This window comes from Rhinolophus sinicus, linkage group LG11 (assembly GCF_036562045.2).
Source record: "Rhinolophus sinicus isolate RSC01 linkage group LG11, ASM3656204v1, whole genome shotgun sequence".
Lineage (NCBI taxonomy): Eukaryota > Metazoa > Chordata > Mammalia > Chiroptera > Rhinolophidae > Rhinolophus > Rhinolophus sinicus.
This window is the reverse complement of record NC_133760.1, coordinates 14970306-14982479: the sequence shown is the minus strand read 5'-3', so window position 1 is coordinate 14982479 and position 12174 is coordinate 14970306. Positions and strand designations below refer to the sequence as shown.

The following is a 12174-nucleotide window of genomic DNA, read 5'->3' as shown; positions in this document are numbered from 1 at the left end:
CCACAGAGGGAGCTGTGGAAAGAGTGAGACACAGAGACCAGAAAGGTGGGGCACAGCCAGAGGCCCCAAGTCAGACTAGAAATGACAAGTAGGCACTGTGTCAAGAATAGGAAAGGAAAGGTAGAAGAGAGATACGGCCATCGGCTTTGGCACCAAAACAATGATGAACATGAGAAAAGTTGCAAGTATGATGTAAGGCAGTACTGATGTCACATGCTCCCCCATCTCCCACTTACCAGAGCCAGGCCCTCTATATGCCCCTCTTGCCATGGCTGAAGTCATGTCCACTCTGTCAGGCACCCAGGGCTCTGCCCCCATCTCCAGCTGGGCAACTACGTGGGACCTGAAAGATGTAAGTCCTAAGGAAAAGACAGGCCAGGTAAGTGGCTAACACTTGCCCAAGTGAACTACTCCACCAGAGACCACAGGAAAGAAAATAAAATAATACAAAAAGAACATACAAGGAAGGTCTGGCAGGAACATCCAGTGGTCACAGCAAGTAGTAACAAAGTCAGTGCCCAGAGTTCCTGGTAATCAGGCCTTAGGAAATGTTAGCTAGAGGAAAGGATTAGGACAGAACTGGGCGATCAACCAGGCAGGAAGTGGCCAAGTCAGGATCCTGGGCTGACTGTAAAACTCCGCATTCCTGGCTGCTTCCCAACGAGGCTTCAGGGCAGCAGGTATCAGGGCTGCTCAGAAATAGGATGGGACCCTTCACAAAGCTCAGCCCTGGAACCCATAGCACACACGAGTATACCAGGCAAGTGAGGAAGGGAGCAGCACCCATGGTCCAGCTGAGGGAAGGAAAGTGCTGCCTCTTGGGAAAAGGGGATAGGAAGAGCCGAGCTCAGGACACCAGGGTGGGGGCAAAGGCCTTACCCAGTGAGGCTATCAGTGCAAAGTTCTCCAGCATCACGTCACAGTACAGGAGTCTCTGGGCCTCATCAAGGAGTCCCCACTCCTCCTGGGAGAAGTAAATGGTCACGTCCTCAAAGGTCACACAGTCCTGCCATGATGGGGACAATTCATTTCATGATCAGCTTCTCTCCTGAGGACTCCCTATCTGTCCCCTGCTACCCTGCCTCTCCAGCTCCCCATCTCAGAGGAGATCCCAGACCCTGGTTCCATTGGTGTGTGCTCTTTTCTCAGGCCTCACATCACTGCTGGGTCAGCCCACAGCACTAACAGGCAGGTGGCAGAGAGACACCAGCTAAGCTCTAGAGACACCAGCTAAGCTCTGGGCCTGAAGTGCAGGTTCCAATTCCCTCTCCTGTGGGCCCCCTCCCTTAGTGTCACTAATGTGATTGTACCTCCCAGGTACAAACGTGGGCTCAGTCTTCTCCCTTAATCTCCAGTACCACGGCCCTGGGGCCAACAGCTCACACTGACTCCCTAATGCATGTCACTTTTTGTTTTGTTTTTTAAATTGGGGAACAGTGTGTTTCTCCAGGGCCCGTCGTCAGCTCCAAGTCGTTGTCCTCTAGTTGTGGAGGGCGCAGCTCAGCTCCAAGTCCAGTCGCCATTTTCAATCTTTAGTTGCTGGGGGCACAGCCCACCATCCCTTGTGGGAATTGAACCAACGACCTTGTTGTTGAGAGCTCACGCTCCAACCAACTGAGCCATCTGGCTGCCCCTCCGGATACAGATTGAAGGCAGCTAGTTGTTTTCAATCCAGTTGTGGAGGGCGCAGCTCACTGGCCCATGTGGGAATCCAACCAGCAACCCTGTTGTTCAGAGCTCACGCTCCAACCACCTGAGCCATCCGGCTGCTCCCTGCGTGTCACTTTTTGAACTGCAACTTCCTCAAACTCTGTATCTCACCACTGCATCCCCATTGTCACTACAACGTCTCCACATCCCGGCCCACATCACAGCCACCTCCATGAACTCCCACTTGTCACTCTGCACAAAGCATCCAGAGAGTTCTTGGACAATACAACTATGATCCCATCCTGCCCTAGACCTGTGATAGCTCCCATTGCCAAGGGCAACACCCACCATTGATTTGGAGGCCTGCCCACCTGGCCCTGTTCCTGGCTTCAATCTAACCCCCCAGAACAACACACAGCTGTCAGATCCCAGTGGCCCTCTTCCTCTTCTCTGTTCCACATTCTGTGCCTTCATCAGTCACACTCATTCCAAAGCCAGCTCCTCTGGTCCTCCTATTCCTACCCACCCTGGGTCTAGTGGCTCTCCCAACTGTAATATTTCCATTATGACTAAGCCTCAGCACTTTTCTCATCACTACACCCCCAGGAAAATGTGGCCACCTGCCAGACCCCCTTTTCCCTACACAGCCCCCCCACCACCACAGCCACCACTACTCTCCCTCATCTGTCTATATGCTGCTAAACAAGCCAATCATGGTTCCCAAGCAAGGTACCCCATTCTCAGTTCTCAGGCTTCACCCTCCTCTTTCCTCCTAATGTCACTGCCATCATGACCTGAAGTGTCACCCTCCTAAGTTGGACACAGAGCTACACATCAGATGCCACATTTTGGATGTTTCTGTGGAAATAAATGAAGACCAACCAAATGAGAAAAGCAAAGGCTATTTATTCCGAGCTTGCTACAGCAAAGGCCATTGGTGTGTATGTTTTGGCTGAGAGGAGTGGGGAAACTTTAGAGTGGACAAAAATAGGGCTTCAAGTGGGCCCCGTTGACATGGGGGAGCTGTAGGCAGCTAACTAGAAGCAGGGTATCCTATGTGATTGGTCAGGGTGCATGTTTGACTTTCTCTGGTAGGTTCTAAGTTGGAAAGACAAACAAAAATTAGAGAGGCTGTCAGTTATTAATCAAGCCCTGGCCACTTGGGGCCAGTTGTTACAGAGGTTATTGTTTATCTTCCTGGATTGTCACTACAGATAGTAATCTGACTTCCTGCAGGTCTGACTTACAGCAGGCTGGCTTCCCGGGCTGTTTATTGTAGATAAAGAGGTTGGTTTCCTGGGCAGGTTACTGTAGGTTGTGGGTCAAAGTTCTATTTTTATAGATGGTGTGGCCATTGTCCCTTTGGGTATTCAGTCTCTCATTACAGCCCCCCAGAACACCGTAACTGTGTGTCTAGCTACCCACTCTTCATCTTCACTCAGGGGTCTCTGGAACATCAGAGCTCAACATGGCTAAAACCTAACTTCTGTTTGCCACTGAAAATTCCTTGTACAACCAACTTCCCCATCTCAGTTGATGGTTCATCTATCCTTCCATCTGCTAAAACTAAAAGCCATGGAGTCATCCCTTCTCTTTCCCTCCACATCAAAAAATCTGGTAAGCCTTACTTAAAAGACCCAGAATCGAATCACTTCTACCTGCAGCCACCTGCCCTACTCACCTGGACAAGTGCAGTAGCCTCACGATGGATGCAGTTTTCCACTCTGCATCCATAGGGATAAGACCTGAGTCAGATCACCTTTCTCCTCTGCTCTGAACCTTCTGTGGCTCCCAACACCCTCAGAATAGAGGCCCAGCTCCTCAGCCCACAATTCCATAGCTGACTTGGGCTCACCTGCTCTCTGGACACTCCCAAATGAGTCTCACTGCCAGGCATTTGCACAGGCTGGTCCCTGTACCTAGGAAACCCTTTCCTACCTCATCCCACTAAATTTCAGAAATGGGAACCGCTCTATGTAATCCTTGGTCTGGATTCAATACCCGAGGTTGGGAGTGACTCCCCGCCAGGCCCCCAGACTCAAAAGCAGAGCGACGGGAAAGGTGGAAAGCCGTAGACCACGCCCACCTTTTCTATCCCTGCGCGGGGCGCCTGCGGGTGGGAGTCTGAGCAGCCGAGGGCCTGAAGCCGGTATACTCACCTGCGCCGGGTCGCTCAGAGTCGCCGCCGCCATCGAGGTGGGTGACCGAGGCTGGTGTCGCGGGCTCAGCCTATCTCCCGCTTTGCCTTGCCCTGGGCTAGGTGTGATCTGGACTGGGGTCACACTGCTAGCCTCCGTCTCCCGGTGTAAAAGGCTCACGGGGCTAGGGGCTCCCCTTCTCGCCCCGCGGAGAGCGCGCGGCCGGTCTGGGCCCTGGTGGACTCCTCGTCACGGCTGTCACCGCTCATTCGAAGGCGTGGAGGAGGGTCCTGGCCTCGCTGTCCTTCCCCACTCGGTCCAGAAAAGACGCCTGGGAAGCGCCCACAGCCAGGGCGCACAGACCCGCCAGGGAAATAACTTGCGGGGCTGAAACGCAGGAAGTTCCGGCCCCCACCTCCCCGGCCCGAAGAAACGCCACTCTCTTGGGCTGTCATTGGCCTAGCGCCAGCCGGTGACGCACAGGCACAGCCTCCTGGATTGTGTGCTTTGCGTCCTGCATCCGGCCAGGCGGTGGGGGGCGGCGGGGAGGAAGCGCCCGGAAAGAGCGGACCTCGTTAGTTCTCGGTGACATTGGCCGAGCTGCAGCGAGAGTTTTTCCTCTTAAAGGGGCTGCCCCCAGACTTCTGTGACAGCCTGGGGCCAAGTCCTGCCCACCCTCGAAGCTTCTCAAACCAGTAACTTCAGCATCATCTGGGAATTTATTTAAAATGCAAGTTCTTGGGCAACAACCCAAAAGAGATTCTGAAATTCTGGTGGTGGGGCTCAACTTTCTGTGTGTCAACAAGGGCTCCAGGGGACTGCAGATTGAGAAAAGGGACTCTCATTAAACCCAGTAAATAAAATGGGAAAAATAATGCTATGTATCTCATGGTAGATAACAGAGTCTTAGGCATGGTTACTACTTGATATTTAGAGCTGTTGTTACTATTACCATCACAAGTCACAAAGGCTGCTGTGGGAGGAAAAGTCAGAGACACTTCTCTACAGGGTAATTAGGGGTGTTTGTCAAAACACAAATATACAATGACTCTCGAATTCAGCAAGTAGCTGCATAGGTAATGATGATCATTTTTTTTACATGAAAGCACACCTTTTACCATGTGGCTATTTTATTATTTAAAACACATCATGCAGGAGAGCTTCATAAACTATAGTTGGGCTTATTGCCCAAGGGACAGAGTTTTACAGCTATCTGATTCAACATTTGAGAAATCAGGGCTAAATGCCCTCAGTCATAAGTGGACAGTGGAGTTGACCTGGTTTCAAGTTTGTGACAGAAGATAACTCAGCTCTAATTCTCAGGCCTTAAAGAAAAAGTTACTCAAGATATTTGTTAAACAATAGCAAGGCAGACTATTCAGGGGCACTATTGTGATATATATAGGGACCACTGAAGTAGAAGCTTGTAGTGTGTAAATGTAAGTATATCCAAACCTGTAGAGAATTTTTATAAGAATTTATTTGATTCAAATTGATGAGATGGCTGAGAAGCAAGGTCTTAAATGCTCCGGAGGACAATTTTGCAGTTTCTTTTATACATGTGGAATTAAGGAGGGAATGTAAGGAAGATTATGTGAAGGTGGGAGAAGGTAAGGTACAGGTTAATTACAGGATTATATGCTGCTCCCTTGAGGTGGTTATGCCTTGAGGGGTCTGTATTTCAAAGGTATGTTAATCTAGAAGCCCAAGAACAATGGACAGGGCTTGCTTAAAACCTTTCACTAAAGAAATTATAGGCATGAGGTGTGACTATCCACCATGACCTGCCTAGTTAGGAATTTATGATCAGATTACTCTTGCCCCACTTTCTGTCACTGGTCTTGTCAGTTTTATTACAGAATCCACACTCCTCATTGTTATCTTGTTGCCCGCATGCTATCTCTATTTATTGTTGTTAAATGTTAAATAGCCTATATCCACCAACATAAAAAAAGTATGTAGCTCTCCATTTTACTTTTTATCCAGTCCCAGAAAGTTTCCCTCCTTTGCTTTCTCCCGCCTCCTTAATCTACCACCAATAGATTTCATGTAACCTTCCTTATCTCTCGCCTTTGATTCTAAATGCATAAAAAGAACTGCAACACTGTCATTTTCAAGAGTGTTTTCTCAATCTGTTGTGATCTTGCTTCTGCGCATGTCCTCAGATTTGGCTCAAGTAATCTCTTACACAATTTTTCTATAGGTTTGGACTGTTTTTCCTTAATGATGTTATGTGTGTATGGGAGAGGTACCTTGTTTCCCTGAAAATAAGACCTAGCTGGGCAATCAGCTCTAATGCGTCTTTTGGAGCAAAAATTAACATAAGACCCGGTATTATATTATATTATATAAGACTAGGTCTTATATTATAGTAAAATAAGACTGATTCTTATATTAGTTTTTGCTCCAAAAGACGCATTAGAGCTGATTGTCTGGCTAGGTCTTATTTTTGGGGAAACACAGTATATAGCAACCCTCTGTACTAGCTACTCATTTTTCCGTAAATCTAAAACTAGTCTAAAAAAGTAAAGTCTAATATTAATGAAAAAATAAGGGCTCTCCTGGAGTTTACAAATGTGATTGTGGATAAAGGATATTCCAAGAAAAGTGTGGAAGTATAAAAGTAGATCTATATTGCTGTTGTTTCCAGATAGGGGAATTGGGACTTGCAGATATGAACTCTTCTGATGAAGTTCAAGGTTAATCTTTTGCTAATGTCATTTACAGAGAACCAAATCTCCAGTTTCTACATATGGACTAATTTAAATGGGAAGACAGGAGGGAAAATAGTGCTAACCTGTTGATAAGTATGGGTATAGTTAATGAGTCCATTGAAATATTTGAGGATGTCTGAATTGTCCAAATTGGAATCTTCTATAACCCATGCCATGTATGAAATTCTCATGGATCTTCCAGTAATTATCTCATAGAGGAAGAGTTGATGTGCCCTTGGAGATGACAATCAGAGAGTTATAAAAGGAAAAGGTAAAACCTTGTGTGGATGAGAAAAAGGGGGTTCTATGGAAAGAAACCTCACAGGGTGATCGGATCTTAAATTCCTAAGTAGTCAGGTCATGGTGGATAGTCACGCCTCAGGCATATAACTTTCTTACTAAAAGGCTTATCTTTGCCTTAAGCAAGCCCTGCCCACTGTTTCTGTTTATCTAGGTTAACATGCCTTTGAAATAAGCATCCTCAAGAGAGCACATAACCTTGATAAATATCCTGTAATCCAATCCCTGCCTTGCTTTCTCCCACCTCTGTGTAATCGTCCTTACTTTCCCTTTTTAATTTGAAATGCATAAAAGAAGCTGCAAAACTTATTTCTGGAGCATTTAAGATCTTGCTCACTGTCATATGTCGTAAGTTTGACTCAAATAAACTCATAAAAATTCTCTACAAATTTGAGTGTTTTACATTGATACTTGGAACATGGAAGGCCAAGTTCCTCTGAGAGTTTTGCAATTTAACGTTTAATAGTCCATTTGCTCACTCAATCAGACAGGGCAAGAGGAGTTATCCAGGTGGAGAAAAATCACTCTCACAGAAATTTAGCAACAGTAGTACCAGTGGCCGTCTTATATGGGAAAGCTTCGAGCCAATAAGAAAACATGTGAATAATGATGAGGACATATTTATAATCATGAGATATAAGGAACTGAGTAAAATCTAATTTCCAATGAAGAAAGGGTCCTTCTGGAGGTGGCTTTCTTCCTTGCCCCACTTTTACAGCTTTATAGATTCTGTTTTTGGCAGATGCGGCAAAAGGATACAATTTGTTCCAGGTAAGGAGTAAAACTTTCCCACTGTCGCCAATAGAGGAGCTAATCTAGTTTTTCTTTCCCATTTTGTGAAAGCCATAGACGAATTCCAGGCGAGGGATGGAGGCGAGACGAAATAACCATCTGGTGTCTCCAAATTTTATCTAGGTGCGTAAAACATCCAGCTTGTTTCCAAAGGGCCTTGTAATTTTAGGGGCTTTGAACAGATTTTCATTTCCTCTCTTAGAGATCTGGTGGTTGGCAGAGGAGACTTAATATTCTATCTGGTTGTAGTGGAACTGAGGCAGATTTGCGAGCTGCTCGCTTAGCATGTTATCAGCTAATGAGTTTCCCCTTTGCCTCAGTATCTTATTGTCCATAGAAGCTTCTTTTGAAAATATGTCCACCTCTTTTGGTAATAAGAAATCCTCTAAGAAGACAGCCACCTGTTACCCATCTTTAATTGGTATTTCATTTGTTGTTACAAATCCCCTGGATTTCTCTAACATATCAGTCATGTACTAACTCAAAAGCATATCTGCTATTTAAGTAGATGTTAATTCTTTTATTCTTCACTAAAGTGCAGGCTCTTGTGAGAATTAATGTAAGTTCTGCTATCTGGGATGATTTGGTGTCAGGCAGAGACTCATATTCCACAGGGTTTTGGAAATTTGTAATGGCATATTCTGTGTTGCCTAGAATGTTTCCTCTGAGCTGCGGCGATACTATCCATTAGCAAAGAGGGAGAGGTCTGGGTCTGTGAGGGGAGCCTCTAAAAGGTCAGGGTAAGGAAGGGTTAACGTGTAGGTGGCTGGCTATCCTTCAGTTAGGAAAGGAAGACAAGTAGCAAGGGCAGATTCCGGAACAACTGGAGATCATATTGGGAGAAAGAGAAAACAAAAGGCCGCAAGAGAGGTAAGATGAGAAGTCAAAGAATATTGGGTGTTTCAGTTAGGAGAAGCATTTGGGCAGCACGGGGAACATAAATTTCAGGGTATGACCTAGCGCAAGATCTGCGTTAGCTTGAACCAATTTTGTTGTTGCCGTAACTGTTCAAAAATAAGAAGGGGAGGCTTCAGCTATGGGGTCTAGAGTGAGTCTGAAATACCCAATGGGCCTTTGGTGTCTGTTATTCTTCAGAAACAGGGCACCTAAAGCACGCCCTTCTCTCTCATGAATGAACAGGGGACAGGACAAGGAAATGGTGAGGGAGTCCTAAGGTGGGGGCAGAGAAAGGGAGGTTTTAAGGATTCAAATGTCATCCTGGAAAGTAAGTTGTTCCATTGTAGAAGATCAAACACAGTTTCCTAAGTTGTGCCTTAGAAAGAAGATGTACAACAGAAAAGTAGGAATCCAGTTCCTACAACATCCAGTTAGTTCTGGGAGGTCCCAGAGTTGACTTTTTTGAGGTAGAAGATAATTAAGGATGGTCTTGATAGTTTTGAGGACAAGGTTTTTCCCTGGGGAAAAGATCATGTCTTAAATAATGCCCCCAAGGACAGCAAAGTTCTGTTTTGACCCTTGAAACCTTATGTTCCTTGCAAGCCACAACTGCTCGTAACTATTGGGTGTTTGTGAGTTTCGGAACCTACCATAGCAGAACCAAGACCTTCATCCTCATTGTGTCAGAGGGTATAAAAGCAAAGCTAGTATTGGCATTTGGAAGCAAAAACAATATGGGTTTTACAATTGTATTTATGACTCACAATTCGTGGACCAATTGGCAACCCTTTCCATCAGGTTTCTTTACAGGTAGAATAGGTGTGTTATGAGGCAAGACATGGAGCTAAGAAGGCCCTTGTCAAGGAATCCATGAGTAATAATAGGTCTGATACCATCAGCTGCCTCAGGTTTTAGAGTTTTGGGTTAGTTTAAGGAAAGGTATAGTGAGAGCTATATCTTCTCTAAAGGCTCTGCTTCCCAGATGTGTCCTACATCTGTCATTCCTTTATCCCAAAGTGAGTCAGAAATATGAATGAACATGTCCTGAATGTGGGGAGTAGCAGGGGCTTGGGGAGCTGTGAGGGTTCGTGAAAAGTTGAGTAATTTATGAAAGCTGGCAGATGGAAAATGGGGGGTGGAGGACAGGGAGTCCAGACTTCAAAGGTTAGTCCCTTGGATCAATGTAAAATATTAACACTATCATTAGAAATTAAATCTCTGCCCAGCAGCTTAAAAGGGGTTGTGGAGCATAACATAAAAGCTATGGTGGGCATTATGGGGTCAGATGCATTATGGGGTTTTAAAAGAGATAAATCGTGTGGTAAATTATCTAACCTCACTTCAGAGTTGACTTGTGTTCTCTGAGGAATTATGGTGGGGAGTTGTAAGGTGTTGAGGGTGGAGTAGGTGGCTCCAGTGTCTACCAGAAAGGTGTAGGGGGTTGGTGCTCATTGAGATTATAATTCCACCCAGTGTATTCAAAGGAAGGGCCCTACAGGAGCAGATTTCTCAGAGAGCAGTCATTGGGACTCCTGTAATTGTCCTTTTCTTTAAAATTAGACAATCTTTAAACCAATGTCCCTTTTCCCTGCAGTATCTGCATGTGCATCTCTATTAAAGATCTTGGTGGCTACCTCTGAGGACTTGGGACAATTTCCGTCAAGTTATTTAAGTTGTAGAGCCACGGGTTTACATTGTACGGATTTAGTTTTACCAGCCTTTGCATCCCGGTGGGGCTGCGGTAAGCATGGATCTCAGAGAGAAGAGCATTTTGCCAATTAAGAGGATGTTTTTGAATAGCCCTCTCTCAGTTCCACATGGAAGCTATTAGCAAAGTGAATACTTAAAGCAGACACGTATGGTCATCTGGGGTTAGGCCCAAGTAATCCTTCCAGATCTTTTCTAAGCAACGCCTATAGTTAGCAATTCATTGTTTCCTGCATTCTTGAATCTTTGACCGTCTATTTTAGATGGATGGTCTATAGGGTTGGAATCCAAGAGCTTGTCTCCAATTTCCTTACCTCTGTGATAGGATGTGGGTGTATTGTTATTTCATTGTAAACCTTCAGAGTCTCTGACCCATTTGGCCTTTTTAAACCATAAGGTGGCATTTCCAGGACCTTGAAGAAGTTGGACTAATGGGTAAAGTTCTGAAAACCTGGAGAACATACCCCTAAGACTAATCTGAGACTAATTCCTTCCTATCTTTTTCATGGGTCAGGGAAGTATTATTACAGCTTGTAAGTCAGACGGACACCAAGGCTTTATAATGACGTGTTTGGCAATCGAGGTCCTTCACATTTGCGTCTGTTCTCTGGCGTCTGCATACTAGGGGAGCAAGACCGGGGTCTCAAATAGCTATAGGAACCTGGGATCAGGTCCAGGGAGAGGCAGGTAAATACAGAACATAATGTCAGAACATAATGGCGTGGGAGGCAGGAACAAGTTGGGAGGAGTGGTGGGCAAGGAGAGGAAAAGGAGGGAAGTGGGTGTGTCTTTCAGGTTGGAGTGAAGGAGGGAATCATGTGATCTTTGAAAGATCAGCTCAGATAAGGTAGACTCAGATTGTTGAGTGACCTGATTAAGGTTAAACTGAAACGGTCGGTTTTCAACTTTACACGAGAAGAAATAAGCAGACCGTTGTTTAAAGGGAATTTTGAAACCTCAGGATTCCTTCCCAATGATTCTTTCCATTGAAATTTAGAAATCCCTTTTCAAGTACCAAACAAATAATTTTCTAAAAATTTTTATGGGACTTGAAAATGAAAGTGGTTGGGCCTGATGCTCCCGTGTCTGTGGTGTGGGGTAAGAAATAGTGACTTTCATGACTTTTAAGTTTTCTTTGGGGGTTATAGCTCTCGTTAGGTTTCCTCTCCTTTTCAGCTTTTATGTATAACTTCTAGTGCCCAGATTATTGTTTATGTTATCTATATTTTAATGTATTAGTGTAACTTTGTACGTTTTCTAATAAATTTGTTGTAATGCTATCTGAGATGAAGTGTAGTGACAGTTAATATCGGTGTCTCTGGAATCAGGCACAGATTTGATTCCTGGCTCAGCTGCTTATTAGCTTGCCTTAGCCTCTAAATGCCTCATCCACAAACGCTCCAAAGAGCCTGCTGTGAAGTTTAATGAGAAGATGTATCCAGAGATGTAGTGTACAGCACAGGGAACATAGTCAATGCTATTGTAGTAACTTTGCACACAGTGACAGATGGGTACTAGACTTAGTGTGGTGGTCAGATCATAAGGTATACACAGTGTTTCCCCAAAAAGAAGACTGGGTCTTATACCGTATTTCCCCGAAAATAAGACCAGCTCTCATATTAATTTTTGCTCCAAAAGATACATTAGGGCGTATTTTCAGGAGGTGTCTTATTTTTTCATGTACAACAATCTGCATTTATTCAAATACAGTCATGTCATCTTCTTCTGGAACATCATCATAACGTACTAAATGAGTCCGTCTGACTGACGATTTTAACTGGCGCTTATTTTTTGGGGTAGGTCTTATTTTCGGGGAAACACAGTAAAGGTCAGATCGCTCATCCAGAGAGAGGCCCAGAAGACTCTTGGTCAAACTAGGCAAAGGATGAGTTTCAGGTGGTACACCTGAAACCTATATAATGTTGTATGTCAACTATAATTTAAAAATTTAAAAAACAAAAGTAAGACGAATAAAA

General features: G+C 44.9%; 1 protein-coding gene across 1 annotated transcript in view; it reads right to left on the bottom strand.

Moving 5' to 3' along the window:
• LOC109433986 (uncharacterized) overlaps positions 1 to 4307 on the bottom strand; it is a 33602-nt gene extending 29295 nt beyond the window's left edge. The window contains 3 exon segments of the mRNA XM_074316005.1: positions 237 to 359; positions 880 to 1006; positions 3810 to 4307. Coding sequence (XP_074172106.1) covers positions 237 to 359; positions 880 to 1006; positions 3810 to 3842 — 283 coding nt within the window. The 5' untranslated portion in view covers positions 3843 to 4307.
• Between the last annotated feature and the right edge of the window lie 7867 nt (positions 4308 to 12174).